Source organism: Hyalella azteca, unplaced genomic scaffold (assembly GCF_000764305.2).
Source record: "Hyalella azteca isolate HAZT.00-mixed unplaced genomic scaffold, Hazt_2.0.2 contig767, whole genome shotgun sequence".
NCBI classification, from domain to species: Eukaryota; Metazoa; Arthropoda; class Malacostraca; order Amphipoda; family Hyalellidae; genus Hyalella; species Hyalella azteca.
In genome coordinates, this window is record NW_025931103.1 from 3,298 (window position 1) to 27,050 (window position 23,753).

At 37.4% G+C, this 23,753-nt stretch overlaps 1 protein-coding gene across 1 annotated transcript; it reads right to left on the bottom strand.

Annotated features, from left to right (window-relative positions):
* Positions 1-19,047: 19,047 nt before the first annotated feature.
* LOC125177990 lies at positions 19,048-23,414 on the bottom strand (the record flags this gene model as incomplete). The annotated part of the gene is made up of 4 exons (XM_047880796.1): positions 19,048-19,053; positions 19,254-19,396; positions 20,008-22,729; positions 23,242-23,414. Coding segments are annotated over 4 exons (3,044 nt in total), but the record flags the coding sequence as incomplete, so codon positions are not given.
* Between the last annotated feature and the right edge of the window lie 339 nt (positions 23,415-23,753).

The following is a 23,753-nucleotide window of genomic DNA, read 5'->3' on the forward strand; positions in this document are numbered from 1 at the left end:
TCGGGGACATGCACTCAATCACCGTCAGTTCCAGGCTTTTCTTGAAGAAATTGATTCTGATTTTTGTGACTTGCCTTATTACACAGCAGTGAGATGGCTGAGCTGTGATAAAGTCCTGTTTCGTTTTTACAAGCTCCGAAACGAAATATATGTTTTTCTCACTGAAAAATATTGAGCCGATCCACAGCTGTCAGATCCTATCTGGCTTTCAAGTTGTCTTTTAAAATTCTCTCATTTTCACCGTTTCAGAGAGTTTTGTGCTTCAATCGCTGAAGATGTCAACCTCGATTTTCCAAAAAATATTATTCGTTACTTGAAGAAGCATTTTTTGGAGAGATTTTCAGATCTCGACAGAACTGAGAGTGACATTCTTCTGTTCCAGAATCCGCTTGATTGTAACCTTGATGATGTGTCATTTGAACTACAGTTGGAGCTGATTGATTTGCAAGCAAATGACTTGTTGAAAGAGAAGCACAGAGAAGGAAAACTTATCGAATTTTACCGCTGCTTACCTGATCCCGAGTTTCCGAAATTGAAGAAATTTGCCACTGGTATGGCACCAGTGTTGGGAGAACTTATGTCTGTGAGAAAACTTTTTAAAAAATGAAGCATGTGAAGTCAACACGTCGAACGAGATTGACTGATGAACATTTGAAAGCAATTCTCTTGATTGAATGCAGCAATTCCAAACCAAACACTGATGATGTCTTGAAAGCCAAACGCCAGTTTCACAAATCTCACTAACCTTTTTTGCTGTTTAGTTTGTGAGATTCGGATATGTATACACTAGGTCTGATGTAGGTAACTATCTTTTTGCTTACGTTGCCTTCTCTGAAAACTTTTTAGTGAATAAAATGTTGGTTGTCTTTGTTTTCTGATTAAAATCAAATGCTAAATTTAGTTGGTCGCCATTTTCCCCAGAGCTATCGTTCTGGCTTGTAAGTATTGAACAGAATGATTATGCGGCCCGCGCTCGTCATTCTTTTAGTTATCCGTCCCACTGTGAAAAAAGTTTAGTGACCCCTGTTAAATGTAGCTTATGGAATCCCATACACGATAGTGCATGGGATCTGATTTATTCATTCCATCAATCTATCAGGATGCTGTGTGAATTTTTCGATTAGTGCTGCATTTCATATTAAGTATATTTAGAATATATATACCTAGAATTTTACTCTGCATTAATCATCGAAATTTTTTACATTATTCATGACATTATTTTAGGTAAAGTTTCATTTTATTGCAATGCTGGATCAGGCATGATTATAGAGTTATCCTCAAATTTCCCGCAAATGTTAACCTGAATTTTAACCTCAGATTTACCCTTAATTTACCCTAAAACTTACCTCAAATGTACCCTAAAATATGAGGGTAATGCTTTTTTTAATCATCAATTCAGCCCGTGAAAAGGCAATCCAATGACCAACAGGAAGCATATTACTTCATTTATGCATGAATGAAGGTATTAACGTTACAAATTTGTAATAACAAACTTAGAATCTTCCAATGTAGAATTTTAGCAATAATTACATATTACAGTCATAAATTTGTCATAACAAACTTCTGTGACGTTTTCACACAATCGACAGGTATTGAAATGAATAAAAATTCAATTATTATTAAAACTTTTATTATCCAATCAATTGACAATGGTTGGGCTTGTTCAACGGTTCCAATTCTTCTCGAAAAGCAAAGTCAATTACTTCCATAATTTAAAATATTCAGTTTCACCAACTGAATCACCAATAGAATATTCATGACATTGTTCAAATGGTTGAAGGTCCAAAACTGTTCAGGACCGTGGCTGGCTAAATGATACGAGAGGATGTCGTCGTGACGTGGGAAGGATCATAGCGCCTCTGCTCAACGATAACTGCAGATACTGCAGTGGATTTCATACTATAATGTTTGTAATGTATAATACAATGTATTTATTTAAGTAAGTACCGTCGAAATAGGAGCAGGTTCAATTATGAAAAAGGTTGAATTATCAAAGGTTAAATTAACGAAAGGTTATATTATCAAAAGGTTGAATTATCAGATGGTTGAATTATCAAAAGGTTGAATTATCAAAAGGTTGAATTATCAAAAGGTTGAATTGTTAAAAGGTTGAATTATCGAAAGATTGAATTATCAAAAGGTTGAATTATAAAAAGTGATAATTATCAAAAGGTTGAGTTATCAAAAGGTTGAATTATCAAAAGATAAAATTATCAAAAGGTTGAATTATCAAAAGGTTGAATTATCAAAAAGTTGAATTATCAAAAGGTTGAATTGTCAAAAGGTTGAATTATCAAAAGGTTGAATTATCAAATGGTTCAATTATCAAAAGGTTGAATTACCAAAAGGTTGAATTATCAAATGGTTCAATTATCAAAAGGTTGAATTATCAAAAGGTTGAATTGTCAAAAGGTTGAATCATCACAAGGTTGAATTATCGAAAGTTTGAATTATCAAAAGGTTGAATCTTCAAAAGGTTGAATTATCAAAGGGTTGAATTATAAAAATTGTTAATTAACAAAGGCTGAGTTATCAAGAGGTTGAATTATCAAAAGGTTGTATTCTCAAAAGGTTCAATTATTAAATGGTTGAATTATATCAAAAGGTTGAATTATCAAAAGGTTGAATTATCAAAATTATCAAAAATTAATCACAAAATATGTTTGACAAACTTAGTGAACTTAACTACCAAGCTGGAGGTTGTCATGCTCGCTGTGGTGAACACTTTTCGTGGGGAAAATAATTTGGGGAAATCAGTGGGAATGAGTTGGAGGGGTGGGAAGTTGGATGGGGAAAATGCAGATTAGGAGGAGGTTTTATTGCTCTAGAAATTTAGATAAAAACTTAAAATTTAGGATTTATTAAATTATTTGTGCCAGTGCAGTAATAAATTACAGAACTTTTTAGAGCAAGCAACATTAAAAAAATTGATTAAATTAGTGTAATTAGTATTTAAATGAATCTTTCAATTTTGAATATAATTGCACAAAGATTAATTACATAAGTCCAAATCTCCAACAGATTAAATAAATATATATAATAGAGCAAACAATAAACAATACGAAATTTAAACGACATTCATACAAACTTTATAATATGGAAGCAGGGAATAAGGAATAAATTAAAAATACTAAAACGTTGGTGCTGATCGCACTGCTCAGGAATGGCAATAGTGGATAGGACGTTCGAAAGTTTGTCGACTGAATTACACTTCAGCTTGTAAATGCGTCAAGAATTTGAATAAAGTTGACACTTGTAGCAAATGTGGCGTCAACCAAGTGATACCGACTCCAGAGACCCGCTAAAGAGCCGCTAACTTTAAATAATTACTTATTCTAAAAAATAAACTTATAAAACTGAATCGATAAATACAGCCTTATTCAATGAATGCCGCAGGGTGGAGCAGGGTGGCCAGTGGTTACAGTTCAAAGTACCAGGATTGGAGCACAGAGTTGCGGGTTCGATTCCAGCTACCTGCGACAATGTCTGTCAGAATCGGCGAGGAGATCGGGCGGTTAATTAAGCAAAGAAAAATTGGGGCAGTGTTCGAGGCCGCAACAAGCTGTGAATGTTAGGCTATGGTTAGGCTATGTTAGGAATCGGCGACAGGTCTACGGCCTAATTTATGCCAAAACCGCTATAATGAAGAAAATCTAGTCTAGGTACAAATTGACGGCGAGGAATGAAGAATTTCTCATAATTTAATATCTCCAAAGTGGAAAAACTTATTTAATAGACTTTGTTGATATGCATGCCCTGTAGCCAAAAGATGTCAAAATAACTTTATATACAAGTTGACTTTATTAAACAACGTTGGTTACGAGTTAATTTCGTTGGAAAAATATTAATAACGAGCTCATTTCGTTGAAACAATATTGATTGCGAGTTGATTTCGTTTTTAAACAATGCTGATTACAAGCTGATTTCGTTGAAAAAAAAGCGTTAATTACGAGTTGATTTCGATGAAACAAAGTTTAATCAACGTTATTTGAACGTCAGATGCCTGATGATGGCATAATCAACAAATAATTTTAAGCATTTTCCGTGCCCGATATTAGGCTGATTATTCGGAGAACTCTGAGCGAGGCTCCAGAACGTGGCCTCAGACGCATCCGCTGCGCTATCTCTGTGGGGAATTCTGCCGGCGACATCTGGCAACACTCTGATATCTGGCAACACTGCGATATCTGGCAACACTGTGATATCTGGCAACACTGTGATATCTGGCAACACTGCGATATCTGGCAACACTGCGATATCTGGCAACACTGCGATATCTGGCAAGACTGCGATATCTGGCAAGTTGCAACACTGCGATATCTGGCAACACTGCGATATCTGGCAACACTGCGATNTCAGAGAGGTGTTATTACTAGGATAACTTTAACCTGTCTCTTATACACATCTAGATGTGTATAAGAGACAGTCTGACAACACTGCGATATCTGACAACACTGCGATATCTGGCAACACTGCGATATCTGGCAACACTGCGATATATCAGGCAACAATGCGGTATCTAGCAACACTGTGATATCTGGCAACAATGCGATATCTGGCAACACTGCGATATCTGGCAGCACTGCGATATCTGGCAGCACTGCGATGTCTGGCAACACTGCGATATCTGGCAACACTGCGATATCTGACAACACTGCGATATCTGTTAACACTGCGATATCTGGCAACGCTGTGATATCTGGCAACACTGCGTTATCTGGCAACACTGCGATATCTGGCAACACTGCGATATCTGGCAACACTGCAATATCTGTCAACACTGCGATATCTGGCAACACTGCGATATCTGGAAACACTGTGATGTATAGCAGAAAAGCCTGAAATCTGGCAACACTGTGACGTACAGCAGAAAAGCCTGAAATCTGGCAACACTGTGACGTACAGCAGAAAAGCCTGATATCTGGCAACACTGTGACGTATAACAGAGAAGCCTGATATCTGGCAACACTGCGACGTATAACAGAAAAGCCTGATATCTGGCAACAATGCGACGTATAACAGAAAAGCCTGATATCTGGCAACACTGCGACGTACAGCAGAAAAGCCTGTTATCTGGCAACACTGTGACGTACAGCAGAAAAGCCTGATATCTGGCAACACTGTGACGTACAGCAGAAAAGCCTGATATCTGGCAACACTACTTACTATCTAGTAAAAATATACAGTATTTTTCAACATGCCTTCTAAGCGATACTAAAACAAAGTGAAAGTTATTGAATGGTTAACGGTGTTATAAATTATGCAGTGTTCTGTATAACAAAGTTTGTTGTAGGCTCGATAAGATTAGTCGTAGTCAGCACTTGATTACTATAGGACATTATTAATTACTTATGGACATTATATTAGCACTTTATTCATAAAAATTATAGGTTATAAATGGGTCAGCTGGCTAGACCCATGTAATATATTTAAGATAAGTAAATAAGATAACAAGAAAATAACAAGTATTCTGATGCGTGCTTCGAATATTCTATATTATTAGTTACTATAATATTAAAAAATCCATAACTCATAACATATAATGTTATACATATGTATAATGTTATAATGTTTCTGCATCCTCAATTTATGTATAATGTTGAATCAAGATATCTTCTATAGGATTATCAGGGAGTAGTTATTGCAAATGATTAATTGAATTTTAGCGATAATTGAAATAAAGAATTTATATAAAAATAATGCCCAATATTTTAATAATCGGTGTATTATTAGAATATCTGGTAATTATTATTGTGAATAATGAGCCAGGGTTATAGGTAATAATTAAGATAGTGAACAGAATTACCAGGATTCATCTGAGCAGGGTTCCAGCGTCCTCTCAGGTAGGAATAACATTGTGACTGTGTATACGCATTTGCTGAAGGTCGTGTGAAGAGACCGGTCATATATCACGTAAGAATAACATTATTGCAATAAAACGAATAAGTAATTAAAGAAGAAAATAACTTCCATAAATTGTAATTTTAGATTTTAGGTACGAATAACATTGTGACGGTGAACACGGATTTGCTGGTATTGGTTGATATTACTGACCTCAGGAAGAATAGAATTCCGGTAAGTATAACATTTTTAAATGATTATACGTACCAATTCACAAGCAAGGGTAATGAAGATTGATTCGTCAAATTTACTTTATTTATTGCCTTGTTACATGTAATCGTTCCTAAACACTTCATGTTTGAACGCTAGAAATTCTTTCCAATTAATTGTAAGAAAATTTTACTGTACTATACTATTTTTCTTCATAAATTTTACTAAAAATTAAAGATAATGAAGCTTCCAAGCCTCAGTTATTGACGTCTGCGTGGGGACCTCATTGAAGTATACAAGTATACTCATGACTTATACAAGGTCCCCGAAGGATTACCAGAATTTGAAACAAGAACCAACACCAGGGGCCACGGCTATAAGCTAAAAAAACTGCACTGCAACTTCTCCACGCGACAAAATTTCTTCTCGCTTCGAGTCACCGACATGTGGAACAGCCTCCCCGATGACATCGTTGGCGCTCCAAGTATGAACGCGTTCAAGAACAGACTAGATAAAGCTATGGAATAATATATGTACAGACTTGATATGCCTAGCACCATATCGAACCCGGTGGAAGTCTAGGATCTATTTCAAACTATCGTCAGTCGAGAAAAGATCCGGTCAAATGACACGATTTTAGATCTTCTGTGAACAAGGCACGAAAGAATCGGCGACAGGCCATATCAGGCCTACAATTCAGCGCCGAGATCACTATGTTATGTTATGTTATGTTATATGGAGCACAGAAATTTTTACTTACACAGGCGTTCGTTAACTATTGGGGGGTCTAAACCGAACCCTTCCTTAACCATTCAGTAACCCTTCCTTAACCCTTCCTTAACCTTTCCTTAACCTTTCCTTAACCCTTCATTACCCTTCCTTAACCATTCCTTAACCCTTCCTTAACCCTTCCTTAACCCTTCCTTAGCTTTTCCTTAACCGTCCTTAACCCTTCATTAATATGTAAATAGTTAATATATATCAACACAGCAAGTTAACACTCACACATGAATATAAGCAGGACTTTGTACAAATAACTATACACTTTCTACCCTCGTGTAGATCATCCTGATTCAGTTTGCCATAAACAAAAGAGGCTAAAAAGTATACGAACAAAGAGTGTGCCACTCTTTTGACAATTCGACCAGCTACATTTTGTCGCGTATAAAAGGGAATGTTAACTACCGTACTCTAGCAAATGGATTATTAACAAAATTAACGCATATTTACTGATATGAATCTTGGTTGAACAATTAAATGTTAGTTTTATTCTATTAACTGATAAAAAATGATAAATAAATAGTAATCTTCATCGGAAATAATTTTTCCGGCTGCTCAAATTCTTTATTGTTTCTTTATAAATTGTCAGGATAACTCTAATAATTATTAACAAAAGGTCTACAAATGTCTGATATACGCGTAGAAGCATAGACTATCTTGAGCAGTCAATATGTCACCCACAGAGTGTATGATGAACAAATTAATTAAGTGTTCCTAAAAATAATCAATCCAGAATTATTCCTTTCTTTAATATATTATTTTTCGTAAAATTTTTGAATAAATTTAAATTTCTATTTATTTTAGATTAATATTCACATAATATGAATCTCTAAACTACTTCGTAGCTATTGTATGGGTGCGTCTTATAAGCGGAATTGTTATATAATTAATTAATTGAGATCACGAGGGTTAATGAGGCACAGAGTGACGATTTAATAAAGTACTTATTTAAGTATATATGCGGCTTACAGTTATTGGAACATAGATCGGAGTTTGAAACACTTGCGTATGAGTTTGAAACACTTGCTGTTATACGCTCAAAACTCTAATATGGTTGAGTCTGAACATACACGAGGACCGTTTCTGTCCTGTTTATGTCCTGGGGACATATATACACAAAGAAATGTCTGTGAAAACATCACAATCACGGGGAAAATTCAAAGAGGGAGTTAATCAAATGCGGTAGTTTCTAAGAACTTGTCAAAGTTGGAATATCAGTGATAATTCTTTGGCAATTCTCCTCTGACGCTATCTTAAGACCATAAGTATTTTTCTATTCACATAACTTAAATATCTTGCTCTTATGATGGATTATTTTAATTCACACAGATTGCAAGTAAAAACATTCATTATAAAACTCTTGGAAATTTACATGTTCCGAAATTTGTTTACAATACACACGTTTCAAACGGTTTTAATATAAGGAAATGATGTATACAATAGATTAATAGAGTAAAGATATAATCCTAACCTTATGGGCTCCTTACTTATAGGAATGGAAAATTTGAGAAACCGAGATCGATTGAGAGAGAGACTTGGAAATAAATATGTTTAGGTTGAGGGAACGGATGTTATATTGATAGGCATATGTAGAGGGTACAACTTTCCAGATAATAGGGAAAGGTTGAGTTTAAAACTGGGAAATTATTGGCTATTAGTTGAGCTTGTAACTACGAGTATATAGGAAGGAATAGGTGTCGATTAATAGAGCTAATCGATAAGGGTATGAGTGTTGGCTATGCTATACCCAAGTGAGAGAAAATGTGTTGGTTGAGGTTTTACCTAAGTGAGAGAATATGTGTTGGTTGAAGGTATAGGCCATGTATCATTACCATAAACTGACGATCCCGGCATGTACATAAGCGAAGGTTTTCTGTCTCTCTCCAGCTCCCTCTTTCGACGCCCCTCTTGCTTCTTCCTAAAAACCAAAAGCGCCGCTAACACCAAAACGAGCACAACCAGAACACAAACTCCTGCCAAGATGAGGTAAGCCAAACCTTGGTGGATCTCAAAAAGTTTAGACGATGTCCCTGAGGGATTCTCTTCAAACGAGATTCTTCCGTTTCGACCGTCGGTGGCGTTAACCCCATCTACCGATTCCGCTGAGGTGTTGTTTTCAAAATTGTTCACCTTTAATGTTGAATTTAACACAATGTTGCTTTCGGTGCGCAAAGTCGTTGAGGTTTCGGTAACAACCGGTTTGATTTCAACGTTGAGGATATGGTTCTGTTCGATACAAGAAGAGGTCGCAGCGTCCACAATATTACCACTACTTGGACCTCTAGAGTTGGAAATTTCTCGTACCTCTCCTGGATTTGAAGAACCATGGTGTTCAACCTGAACTTCATCAGCAGTGACGATTATCTTATTGTCGTGTATGTCGTTTGCTTGGCAGTCTAATGATCTAAAACTTGTGAGAGGAATAATTATTTCATTGTTCTTGATATCGTGTTTTTTGGATCCATTGAAAACAATAGCTTCCTCGTCCATAGAAAAGGAAGAATTCACAATCCTTGGAGTCACTCTGCCAGCAAGCAAGATTCCATTGGTCCTGATGGACCCGATCTCGCAGTTTTCGATACTGAACACCATATCCTGGTCACTGGTTAGACTTAAACTATTAGATTCCACAACACCTATCCTCGAATCACTGATCCAGACTCCGTCTTGTTTCTTTTTCTTGACTCCAAATCCTTTAACCATGGCTATGGCGCAACAGGTTTCACCAGCGCCATGCTGGTCTTTTCTGGACTGAATGGTTCCGATGTTGACGTGGTTCATTATCAGGTACCTGAGCTTCTTGGAGTGCGGTTGAACCAAGTTGTAGAGATTGAAGTCTGCCATGGTTACGTTGAACAGGTCCAGCCCATATTCATCCACATCCGAGAAGATTCCCGCTGGGATTTGGAGAAGCCGGCTGTCCTTGATTCCTAAACCTGAACAATAAGAATTATCATGATCAGCTGAAGCCCCATACATCAGTGAGGGAATCATGTTGTTGTGTCAAGAGTAGTTGATACTTTAGTCTGACTAGCTATATATCAGAAGTGCGAAATTAGGATTTGCAAATTTAACTCTTGGACTGCATAACCGTTTGTTTTTTTCTTGCTGTACTTTCATTGATGTTCAACGTTTAGGTATTGTGTGACCTAGTCCGCTTATGCATTCCTGTGCTTGGCACTTATGTACCTGAAGCCTGCGATGGTTACTACCGGTACTTGATTTATGATAACCACTTGATTACTACTATTACTACTAGGGATGGTTACTACTTGATTTATGATTAAAACCATAGTTGGCCTTGGCTAATGTTTGAGTAAGACGTTATTATCTGGCAGCAGAAGCTGTTAAGAACTATTTTTTTCATTTGTCACTTTTCTATTATAGTGTAGTTACCCGAAACTAAACCGCTGAGAGGCCACAGTGGTCCACTCATTAGAGCACTTTACACAGACAAGTGGGCTGAACTGACACTACCGCTAGTGTTTCAGTTAGACTAGGTATCATTCAGTTATTGTTGTATCTGCCATTTTGTATTTTGTGCTTTGTTAGTACGGTAGGCAGTAAATTGTTTAGTGTTTCCATGTTTCATGCCTTCCTGAATGTGACTCCTTCTGACCACATTCAGTATTTGTTCCGTGACCAAGGACTGACCAAGACATGACCAAGGCATGGCATGGTATGGTATGTAGAAGGCATGTAGAAGGCATGGCATGGTATGTAGAAGAAATGCAAGAACCTCTGTGTAATAATGTTTGGAGCCCATTCAACTTGAATCAGAATGAATAAAAACTAAAGAAACTGGTACATAGGCCGGTGAATGTCAGTTTTTGGTACACAGAAGTCAGAAAACGGCCATTAGATTTGGTAACATTGCAATCAAGGAAGGACAAACTATTGTTAGATTCAAGCACCATAGTAAATTTAATGGAATTGTGTTGCAAGTTTATGTAATCAAAGAATGGTCTGACATGAGAAGGATTTTTGAAAATTAAAAAGGCGTCATCAACGTACTGTATCTATTATAGAATATTGGCTTAAAATCAAGACGACAATTGGCCAGCCAAGAAACCTCATGAAAACACACAAAAATATTTGCAAAGGCCAAGCAGTAGTCCCATGCCTCAACCATTATATAGACAAAGAATAAACATTATTAAAATATGAATGACTTTAAGGGGACACATCACATGACACATGACGATGTATCTGTGTTACGTAAAAGTCAGCAAAGACGATTGCCGTACCATTCCGTTGGGAATTTCTTAGGACTGTTTTGTCTAGACATATTTTATTTGCATTAGATTTTGCACTCAATAACTATTTTTCCATTAATTAGAATGATGAAATTATTTCTGACTTTGTTCATTAACCATAGAAACTCTAATAACCCTATCAGCACACTATTAGTAAATACTATAGAACAAGCAAAATCTGTCATCTAGCACTAATATTTGATTACTTCATTTGCCCAATTTCTGATGACTTAGTTCTTGTTCTTCACCTTTTGCCTCACGCCCAGATGGAATATGAGATTACCTAGATACAGAAGGTAAACAATGTTGCCACAAGAAATTAGCAGAAAATTTCTTTTAAGATGAATTGCTAGATTTTTACTTTTACAAAATTTGCTTATTAAGGAAAAACATATATTATTGATAGATAATTAAATGCATATTGAATATTTTGAGTTTTTCGTCTATTCCTTGACAAACTGAAGTAGCTATGTGCGCCAAGCATAGTGACAAACCAGAGATTTTTTAGAATCAGTTCATTTTTAACACGTTCCCCGCGTATTGGGCCATATGTGTACCAACAGTGATATTCCACTGCTGCGTATTGGGACACCGGTGTACCAAACGCAGTATTATATGCCGTTTTGAAAAAACACATATAACTCGAAATTTTGCACTTAAATTTTCTCTTTTATAATATTAATGTTCACTCAAAAAGTGGATTATTAAGTAAAACAAATCAATGGACCAAAATTTTATTCGTAAATCTCCTTGAACAAATGATAAGTAACTGTAAAAATTCTAACTAATAATTCCCTTCTGTTCCCATCTATTCCCATCTATTCCCTTCTATTCCCTTCTATTCCCTTTTATTCCCTTTTATTCCCTTTTATTCCCTTTTATTCCCTTTTGTTCCCTTCTATTCCCTTCTATTACCATCTATTACCATCTCTTCCCTTCTATTCCCATCTATTCCCTTCTATCCCCTTCTATTCCATTCTATTCCCTGCTATTCCCTTCTATTCCCTTCTATTCCCTTCTATTCCCTTCTGTTCCCTTCTATACCCTTCTATACCCTTCTATTCCCTTCTGTTCCTTTCTATTTCCTTCTATTCCCTTTCATTCCATTCTATTCCCTTCTGTTCCCTTCTATTCCCTTATATTTCCTTCTATTCCCTTATATTTCCTTCTATTCCCTTCTGTACCCTTCTATTCTATTATGGTACATATATGGCTCAATAAATACTTGGTACACCGGTGGTACAATACGCAAGAACAACATGTGGTTATTATTTGCTTGCGTAATGTACCACACATGTCCCTACATTTTTATTGCAGCTATGCAAAGCTATGATGCCACAGAGCTGCACACACCTCCTCTTGTCACGGCCAATGGCACCTAACTGAAGCAGCAACCACTGAAAGCCTTCCGCAATAAGGGAATACCTACTGGGGAAATCTGGATACGTGGGGAACGTGTTAGCTTATTCATTTAGGCTACCTAAGATTTAAACCAATTTCTTATGTATGATAAGGCTGGTATCCAGGATACTCTACAGGTTTACTTATGGGACTCAAAAATGAACTTGAGGGAGAGTCTAAAAAACTCTCTGCTTTGCCACTATGGCACCAAATACTCCAACTACAGCACAGGGTGTAATGGATGACTGGAATTTGCATGGCAACCTGCATGAAGAAAAAATTTTTAGATTACTTTGTGCAAGCTGCACCAGCCATTAGGTTAAAAAAACTTATAATTGTTGGGAAAATTCCAAGAAAACCCACATTATTCTGAGTATTCTGAGTGTGGCTACTGCCAATTTTAAAATTTCTAGTTTAGCTTTTTGCTTTAGGTTGCCGACTTGCTGTTGCCACAAACCCAACCCATGACAAAACATGTTAAAAATAAAAGGCATTTATACCATCAAGATCTTTGATACCTAGGCTTGATTAATAATAAATTGTAATGCTTTTGACCAAGCATGAAAAACATCTCCCTTTACCTTTAGGGCCGCAACAAGAGCTTACTTGCCATTTCCTCATTTTCCTGAAGGCTGAATGGCTGAACCGTGAGATACCCATTAGATGAATTATCTCCTATCTAATTGCTAACAAAAGTGCATGATTGGCCCGCAAGTTAACAAATGTATTAAAAATTGGTTATGCTGGAGCCACCCAGGGCACAGAGGGTGGATGCAGCATCGTTAATACATAGGTTTTTAAGCCCTAAGCGTTGCCGGGTAATTTTAAGATGTGTCGCCGGGTAATTTTTAATGAAAAGCCATTTACACTGAGTAATTAAAAACTATTTACAAGCCATGAACTTATTTACAAGGTTGCATGCACATGTTATCCCAAATAACTAATTTTACCCTAAAAACAGTCTGATTGTACAGCAAGTGTCAACTGAACATGTGATAATGAAGTCTGACTGCTCTAGTCTAATAGTCTAATGTGACCACAACTATGTAATTGTAAGCTTGATGTTTACATTTTTTTGCGGGAACTCATTGCAACTGATTTCCGGACAAGCTTCACTGCATCCTGAAATTCCATCCAACATATCGGAAACCTTACTTTTTTTAAATAGTTGGCCAAAGACTGACAAATATATTAAATGCAAGAATTTTAATCTAAATGTGTCGACAAGATCTTCTGAACTTCTGAAGGTGTAAATTTTGCTACTGAAGCGTTGCCAAAGATCTTGCCATATTCATCCACTCTCTGCACAGTGGGGAGCCACGAGATTTAAAAATTTTGCCGATAATGCGTCGCCGTAGGTCTTTAAATCTTCGTTCACTCTCTGCACAGTGGCACGGTGAGTTTGTTTGGACAAACTATTGATGAATTTGAATACTTTGTTGACAGGAAGAATTGGAAGAGTCACAACTGAATAAAACTTAAAAGGCACTTCAACTAAAATTACATACACACATGAAGTGAAAGTGATTGACACCTTAACGGTTAAGCGTTAGGCCTGCCGTAGTACCGTGGTAGTTACGGTATAATACATTGAAACCATATTTTGAAAATCAAAATTAAAATAAATTATTTGTGTTACCTTGAATTTAGACATTTTTATTATTTTTCAGATAATTTTGTAGTAGTTAAGTTCCTACTTGTATTACACACCGAAAGTTTGTCTTGTAAATTTTTTCTTAAACTCTAAAATCACAGCAAGACGTCCGCATGAAAACGGACCATGTCGAACTGTTTTGAATGCAATCACCATGACAACGACACTTGCCGGACGGCGAAAAATAATTTAGCAAATCCGTTCCTTTCAAATTTATTTCAAGAATTCTATAAGTTTACGAACTATAAATAGATGGAACTAGTAAAATAGTGAAGTTTGCTTTGATTGATCAAATTTGCCTATTCATGCTGAAATCTAGGTTATTGAAATATTTTTAAGTTATCAAGCCATTAATTCTGTACATGTCTCTATACTTCATGGATGAACCATGGTTGAACTATGTAAGGTTGACCCACGAGAAGTTCCGCCTTTCAGTTCAGCTTTCTTGTTACGTCACTGTGATCGAGAAACGTAAACAAACCCGTCATTCTCATGACGGATTGGTTGACTGGTTTGAACGCTCTTCGGTAATTGGTTAATGTCCTTGACGTCACTGAGATCAGTGACGTCACATCTTGTGCAGGGATCTTGTGCAGAGGGATCTTGTGCAGCAGGGATCTTGTGCTAAATTTCATGAAAATTCAAATTACGAATATATCTGTTGTATAAAGAGTTGAAGTAATAATATTGAATATATCCAAGACATTTTCATTAAATGAAGGTTTGCTTTACTGTACAAAAGCATTATTCGCTATTATTTCTTTACATCATTCAGAATTTTCATAACTAACTGTGAGTTTCGAATCAGCAAATCTATATCATCAATCTTAGCAACTTTCACAACTTAGGATAATTTATGCAATTGATGACAGGTCTTCAAATTGAGAGCAGAGAGGAATGTGCTCTTCAGCTTTGTCACTAACTTTCGAAATTTTTCATTGCCTACGCATCAAGTTTTAATCGTTCATTGTTCCCCCAAAAATTGCAATAACGAGATTATCGAACTGTACTGAGATATTCATATTTTCTGTACAATTATTATATAAATATAAATTTTAATTTGTCTTCTTGCGAATCTAGTGCTCTAGTTTTAAAGTTGTACTCCTATTTTTATATTCTATTATATCTTTGTTTGCTATTACTGTAGGTGCTTTTAAGTAATATTGTAATTATTATAATGTTTCCCAACTCATTTTGCTGGCATTATTTATCTGGTATATTGTTCACACGGTCATCTTGACGAAACTGCTCTTTTGTTTAAAGTATACATTTTTTAAAAATGGGATAACCATTTCGCCATCAGTAGCTGTGACTATCTATTCACTATTGAGGTATATTCAAATTGTGAATAAATTCGCGCTATTGGATTAGGTAGTCTTGAATTGAATGAGAATGAATATATAAATAAATATGGTGAATAAGTTGACACATCTCATTTACTTGAGCTTTGAAAATTCGAATCCACCACAACCTAAAAGACTGAAGAGCTTATGGAATGATAGTCACGATAGTGTATGGGATCTGATTTATTCATTCCATCGATCTATCAGGATGCTGTGTGAATTTTTCGATTAGTGCTGCATTTCATATTAAGTATATTTAGAATATATATACCTAGAATTTTACTCTGCATTAATCATCGAAATTTTTTACATTATTCATGACATTATTTTAGGTAAAGTTTCATTTTATTGCAATGCTGGATCAGGCATGATTATAGAGTTATCCTCAAATTTCCCGCAAATGTTAACCTGAATTTTAACCTCAGATTTACCCTTAATTTACCCTAAAATTTACCTCAAATGTGCCCTCANCGAGAAATATGTTAAAACCTTCCTGAATTGAGAAACATCATCATTATTTATGTTTAAAAATTCCTCTTGGATGAGATGAGTAGGAAGTGGCGAGTAGAAGTCACCAAGCATTAAACTCACTTTGGATGACATGAGTAGGAGGTGGTGAGTAGGAGTCACCCAGCACTAAACTCACTTTGGATGAGATGAGTAGGAGTCACCAAGCATTAAACTCACTTTGGATGAGATGAGTAGGAGGTGGTGAGTAGGAGTCACCAAGCACTAAACTCACTCTGGATGAGATGAGTAGGAGGTGGCGAGTATAATTCACCAAGCACTAAACTCACTTTGGACGAGATGAGTAGGAGGCGGTGAGTAGGAGTCACCAAACACTATGTTGCTCTGGTGTCGTGCCCTAATAGCTCGAGTATCCTACACATGAACAAATTATGAGCGAATAATCGGCGGCCACACGTCCGCATATTCAGCCCATGGGTTAATTTTATATACGAAGGCACTGTGTTGGTAAGAAATGTTTGTACAGGGTTTGTAGCGCAGTAGATTTGTACAGAGAAAAGTGATACTGATCACCAAGATTAGCGGTAATAAAAACATTTAAATTAAAATGCATTTTGTGAAAAATGATACGAAAAATATCCCCAGAAATTGGGATGGCCAACGTATTAGCGTGCATATTGTATATTCATTGACATTTGTCAGAATTTAGTACACATTTGTCAGAATTTCGTACGCATTTTTCCTAATTTCGTACACATTTCTCTCAATTTCGTGCACAAGTTCTGATTTCGTACACAAATGTTAGTTACCAACATAATCGTTATCTAAGTATCAATACGATATTCCTCAACAAACAGCTTGTCACTCAAATATAGAAAAAACTTACAGAGGAAAATTCAATTACTACCATTCATCTTCATTACAGTGGCTGGCACATGCAACGTAGGAAACACTCAGAGAAATGAGTGGGACTGTCCAAGTAGCAATGCATTCTTTGCCCTTGCGTGGATCACTGATGCGTAAAAAGGCAGAAAATACGCAAAAAGGCCCTACATATGAATAAGGCGGTAAATACAAAAAAAGGCCCTATGTAGGTACGCAAAAAGGCCCTATATACGCAAAAAGGCCCTAAATAAGAAAGAAGGCGCTAAAAATGAAAAAAGGCGCTCTAGGTAAACAAGTGCGTCACTATTGCCACATTATGACACTCTTTTAGTTGAACTATATTTGAATAAATTGTGCAAATTTATTGCAATTGAACACAAACGTCAGCAGCACAACAGACGACATGTACGTCATTGTACTCGTAGCTTCAGTAAAAGCCAACTAAAACTAGTATCATAGTTCAGTTCATACATTACATAGTTAGCGTAATTCATGGAGCTTCCTCTACAATTCACCTAAATAACAATATGTTTTTTTACACAAATAAAGCAATTATAATATCCCGTAATTCAGCAAGCAGAGGCTGCCATTGTATTGATAAGTCAACGATCGCCAGCTTATTTATTTTTTTCAATTTATTATGACAAAATAGTCGAGTAACCACAAATTGTTCAGTAAACCAAATACACTACGGTATAGCTTTACCTAGATTAAATATTAACATTGCCACCGGTTAAAAGTTTATATTGAATTAAGTAACGTAATATGTGCAAATAAACTTACACTGTACAGGGATTTATGGTTATATTATGTTTTATACAAATTATTTCACTGATACAGGCAAGTTCTTAGTACCGTTAAGGATAAATAAGAGATGCATCAAATACCTTTATACAATGTTTGAAAAATACATTTTAACACAAGGAAATAAAATATGCTCATGTGACGCCGTAGCTTCCAGTACAATATTATCCGAATTATACATAATATATATTATATTATGATATGATTAAAGAAAATATTTAGACGCATCATTAGGTAATCCCTCACGGCTGAGTCACTCACCACTCACGACTGAGTCAGTCATCACTCACGACTGAGTCAGTCATCACTCACGACTGAGTCAGTCATCACTCACGACTGAGTCAGTCATCACTCACAGAGTTGCGCGCGTCGTGCGCGCACGCGCAGCGTATCCTGCGCCACGGGCAGCGCGCTCAGCTCGCGCACCACCTCCTGGATGCCTGCGCACCAACCATATGTTAGTGCTGAGCAAATGATACGCGAAACTATACATAATGATACTTCGAACTATACATAATGATACTTGAAACTATACATAATGGTACTTAAAAGTATTAATAATAACACTCAATAGTAATGATATTACTATCCACAACACAAGCTAATACAAAATAATACTCAAGATGATATAACATAATGCCTGTTATACTGCCACTCAATACCCATTGTACAATACAATACTCATGAAGAATAGCGTCAATAGTCAAAAGGGGAAGATCAAATAAATCACACGGACAAATGAGTGTGACTATGTCTAAATAACGATGCACTATTTGCCCTTGCGTGGGTTATCCTGACTCAGTTTTGTCCTACAATAGGGCAAATCAGTGCTACGTCCGCCCTCTGCTTGTGCTGTGGGTATGAAAATGGGTCACTATTTTGACAACAAGTGTGCCATTATTACTTAGTATGACGGTTACTCTATTTGACCCATACATTTCCATGAGAGCTCAATTACTGGAATAAAACAGTACTTAATAATAAACAAATTATTATTAGTAATAAATTTAATTTATTATACATAATTAATAATTCATAATTTCATTATTATTATTATACAATAATATTAATTAATAATTTCATTAGTATTATTATTATTTATTAATTAATAATATTTACTGGTATGTAGGAGGCGCAGTGTGGCGAGGCGCTGGTGGTCAGGGAGGCGCGTGTGGCGCTCAGGACAACACGGATCCCGCGCCTCCTCCGCCGCCTCGGCGCGCGCCTGCTCCATGCGCCGCGCCTGCAGGTACCTGTGTGGACATACAGGCTGGTAATACAGGCTGTGTGGAGACATGCTGTGTGGACATATACAGTTATTAATACATACAGGCTGTTAATACAGGCTGTGTGTGGATATACAGGCTGGCAATACAGGCTGTGTGGATACATGTTGTGTGTATATCTATAGCTGTTAATACAGACTGTGTGGAGACATGCTGTGTGTACATATACAGGTGGTAATACAGGCTGTGTGTACATATACAGGCTGTTAGTACAGGCTGTGTGGATACATGCTGTGTGTACATATACAGGCTGTTGATACAGGCTGTGTGTGCATATACAGCTGTTGATACAGGCTGTGTGGAGACATGCTGTGTGTACATATACAGGCTGTTGATACAGGCNATTATGTGGTGCAGGATTAAACTCTTGTTGGGGTTGGGGCCGTGGAGTTGAGGTCGCGTAATCGTCATCGCCCGGCGCCTGTTTTGCCCCTGGGTCAACAGAGCCTCCACAGCTCCTCTGCGTGCCTGTATATGGGGAGCGTATTATTTCTAATGTATTATGATAGAATAAAAAATATAACTCAGTACTCACTGCAGTGAGTGACAGAGACCGCATTTTCTCGTCGAAGAAAACGTGAAGTCACGGACGGACAGACAGACAGACAGGCAGACAGCAAGGACATGGAGAGCACAATATTGCATTTTTTCCATAAGTGAGAAAATGCGCTAAAAATGAATATAGCAGTCAGTTTTTTAGTATCAAACAATTAAATACTGAGCAAATATATAAATGTTTACATTTGATGGTGATCATGTTTAATTGAATATATTTACAATGATACACATTATAATTATAATTAATTCATACATGCATTAAAATTTCACGGCTCATTTGAGGTTCGCAAATCCGGTCCGGGAACAGCCGTCGCTTCAAGTGAAATAATCAAGATTTATTTGTTCTTACTTTGATGCAGCATATCCGGATTTCGAGAAGTCGACCAATAAATACTTAAATGAGAATTCGACCATTACTTAAACGTTAATTCGAATTAGACACATTCAGAACGAGAATTGTGCACCAATAAATACTTAAATTAAAATAATATTTGCGGATGTTAACCTCACTGAGGACTTACCAGACTCGGAAGATACTTCAGCAATGCAGTCCAGCGGCTGGTCCATGGAAGCAATCATTCCATTCTCCGTTGTATGCGCGGCAGCTGCAGGCTTTTGATTTGCCTCCACTGAAGTAACTTCAGAGAAATTTGACTGCAGGTCAAGAGGAATTTTTACGTTCCCAAGAACTGAGCTTGAGCCAACACTGTTAATATCGATGCTTGTCAAGCTGTCGTGTCGGGTTCTGTTGCGTGACTCGTCTAATGTTGTTTGTGTTACGCCATTGAGCTGCAGTGGAGGCACGACGGCCTTTGAAAATGAAGACGAATTGTCAATTTCTTTTTTCTTAATACGAGAATTTTTATTTGCATGGCGATCTCTTGAATCTGTTGACTGTTGGCGGTCGGTCAGGTTTGTATGGCTGGAACCCAGGGCTTGGTTTCGGCCGAGCTTCTTTGTACCGTCGTCTGGAACACGTCTCGAGCTTTCAACGCTGCGGGACCTGACGCTTCTTGAAGTTGACACAGTCCGAGCGGTAGATATACTCGACGAAACTTCTTTAGGCTTTTCACTGCTCAGAATTTGCTGTTGGTTTCTGGTAAATGCTTTCATATGTTGCCGATGTATGCTCTGGCGAACGTTGTAGTAGTTCATGTCACAGGTTGGTTTACTGGCTTTAATTTGTGCGAGGACATCAGCAACTTTCGTTTGCCGTAACTCGTGTGAAACAAGATTTACGTCGATCACGGACCCAGTTGGTGAAAATTCGCTGGCTTTAAGCGGTTTTCTTTTAGCGGAGTTTTGACTTAAGAGTGAATTGCTTCTGAGGGAACGAGTAAAGTCACTTGATCTGCTGAGTGTTGAGGGTAAGAGGCCTGTGGATGAGCTACCTTGGAGTCGAGATAATAAACTGTCTTTGGCGTAACTACCGTCCAAAGATGGATAAAATTTCGCCAACCCGCTGCCACTTAAGCCTGATAAATTAACCCTTTCATCAAGAGGGCCGTGACTTCCCAAAGGTGAAGCGGCAGTATTTGCACGGTCCCTTTGAGAACTGCAGCCGCTGTCTAAATGCGGGACCAACTTTTCTTCAGATTGTCCATCCGGCATCCGTCCTTCAGCAGTTATTGTTTCTGATTGGCTATGCGGCAGCGGTCTTCCAGCAGCAATAGGCCCTGCACTGACAGTCATTCCATCAACAATTGATAATTCAGAGCCGTGATTATCAGAACCGATGGCATTATTTGGAGGCGAACCCCGAGGTGATGCAATGTCTTTGCGGTTGAGGCCAGGTTCATAAGAAGCAGGAGTAACAGATAACCTTCCACCAGGTGACGAAGGCGGCGCAACGGTGTCAGTGTATCCATTGGAATAGGGAGACGACGAGGGATTTTTCAATTGATTTTGGGTTAAAGTCCTTCTAGGGTGCTCCGACTTGAGTGAACTAAGGAGTAGGTCGTCATCTATGTTCCGAATTATGCTTGATATTGAGTCCTTTTGATTGAAGGAATATCGTCGCTGTCTCATCGCAGGAAAAAGTGAATCGGTCGAGATACGTGACGAATCTTTAGATTTCAAATCCCTCGCTTGACCTGTAAGTGCATTCGAGTTAAAACTATTAATATTATCAGCGGATCCTCGAATCCAAGGTCGCAATTTCTGAGTAAAATTAGTATTATTTTGGCTCGCATCTTCTCGATGATATACGTAATCACCGTCGGAAATCAACAATGGATTGTCAGCACTAGTTTCCTGATTTTTCTGTCGTTGCACAAATTTCTGGCGTTCAAGATTTGTTCCAATGACGGACAGAGCCTCGGCAGCGGCAGAAGCTTGAATGTTACTCATCGAGGCGCTTCCTCGTAATTTATTACCGAAACTGCGGTCGTCATTATGGGTATTTTCTTCTCTATAGTCCAGTTCTGTACGGGAGCAACCATCTTCACCTGGCAAGTCAAGTACAGGACTAGCGGTCCTTGGCGAGTTGGTTCTATCATCAGACTTTGAAGGGGCCGGGGGAATGACGCCATCTGTTGCATTTTGTTGCACATTGTTGTCAACATTTACTAAACCATTCATTTCTTCAGGATGAACACGAGAGTATGTTTTTCCGTTTAGTATTTCAACATCTGAAACTTTTATATTGGTAAAATTTGACATAGATTTGTCGGATGAAGACCCAGAGAGACTATTTTTGGAAATTTGTGCAAGGTTTAAATCAGTGGAAGCAATGGAACCGACAGAATTTTTGCTGATAGTGTACGTTCCCATGCCGTCAAAATTACCCGAATTTGACACAGAGCGAGGATTAGCTTGATTAATGGTGTACGTAGCATGTCCATTCAAGACAGGTGGAGGTGGGGAAACCAAAGCTCTTGATGATTTTATCTCATAGGTAGAATACAGAGATTTATCTCCTACAGCATCCGGGAAGACACTATTGCCTGTCTGTAAACATAGACCAGCTTTTGAACCTTGTTGCAAATATGTACCATCTACTGACGGGAAATTTGTTAAGCCTTTTTCTGAGTTTGAGTAGCGATATTTCAAAGCCTCCTTTGAAGAGTCGGACGAAACACCAAAATATTTTCCAGTTGAAGTGTCCGTTGGAGCAGAGTTTTGTGGTTTAGGAATGACAGGCTGACATTCCGAACTTGGTTCGTCTTGGTGCAAGGATTCTTCGGCCAAAGAAAAATAATCCGAGTGCGCGCTGCCTTCGCGCTGATTTATATTCTTGCAAATCTAGAAAATGAAATATTTTAGTAGACATAAAGTCCCTCAAATAAATCATCACTGCTTTTTTGAGTGAATAATGTAAATTATTCAAATGAATACAAAAAGCCTTCAACTCATAGTGACCAGACATCCAAGATAGAAAGTACAGTTAGTACAATTTATGGTATTATCAATCCAGAATTTTTCATGAAATGTATGAGCCATTTCGTTAACACTGAACAAGGAATGGAAAACGGAATATTAACATATTCCTGGACCTGTTTATACAATTGGGAGATGGCGTTCTCAAACAAATATTAATAGAATCAATATTTTCTAAAAGAAAATGGAAGAAAAACATGGATTTTATACTTGAATAATTGGCTGAATTAAAAATACATTCATTTGGGGCTAAATGGAAAAATGAATTTCATACTAAACTTAAAAACCTGCCAAAAAAACTATATCGATGGTGTTAAAAAAGCTGATAAAGAGACAAAAAATGCCAAAATTTCATGTCATTCCACTGATGAACTGACATCCAGCGCAGAGTGTAGGTCAGCAGAGAGCATGCGGGGCAGTGGATGCGTGGCTCTCAGAGGAGAAGGTCCTGCAGCAGAGCTGCTGCTCTGGCCTACAGCAGGGGCAGCTCTGGGCTGACGTACGTGGGATATGATGCTGTCTGCCGAGATGCGGTCTAGCGATATTGAATCTGGAATTATTTAACACTGAATAACACCAGTTTGCACTTTAAAAAATCATGATTTTTCAGCTTATATAGTATAGGTACCAATTGGAAACATCACCAGAACCAACTTGATTCTACTTATAATAGGGTTGAGAAATATGTAAAAATCTTCCTGAATTGAGAAACTTCATCATTATTTATGTTTAAAAATTCATCTTGGATGAGATCAGTAGGAGGCGGCGAGTAGAAGTCATCAAACACTAAACTAACTTTGGATGACATGAGTAGGAGGTGGTGAGTATAAGTCACCAAGCACTAAACTCACTTTGGATGACATGAGTAGGAGGTGGTGAGTATAAGTCA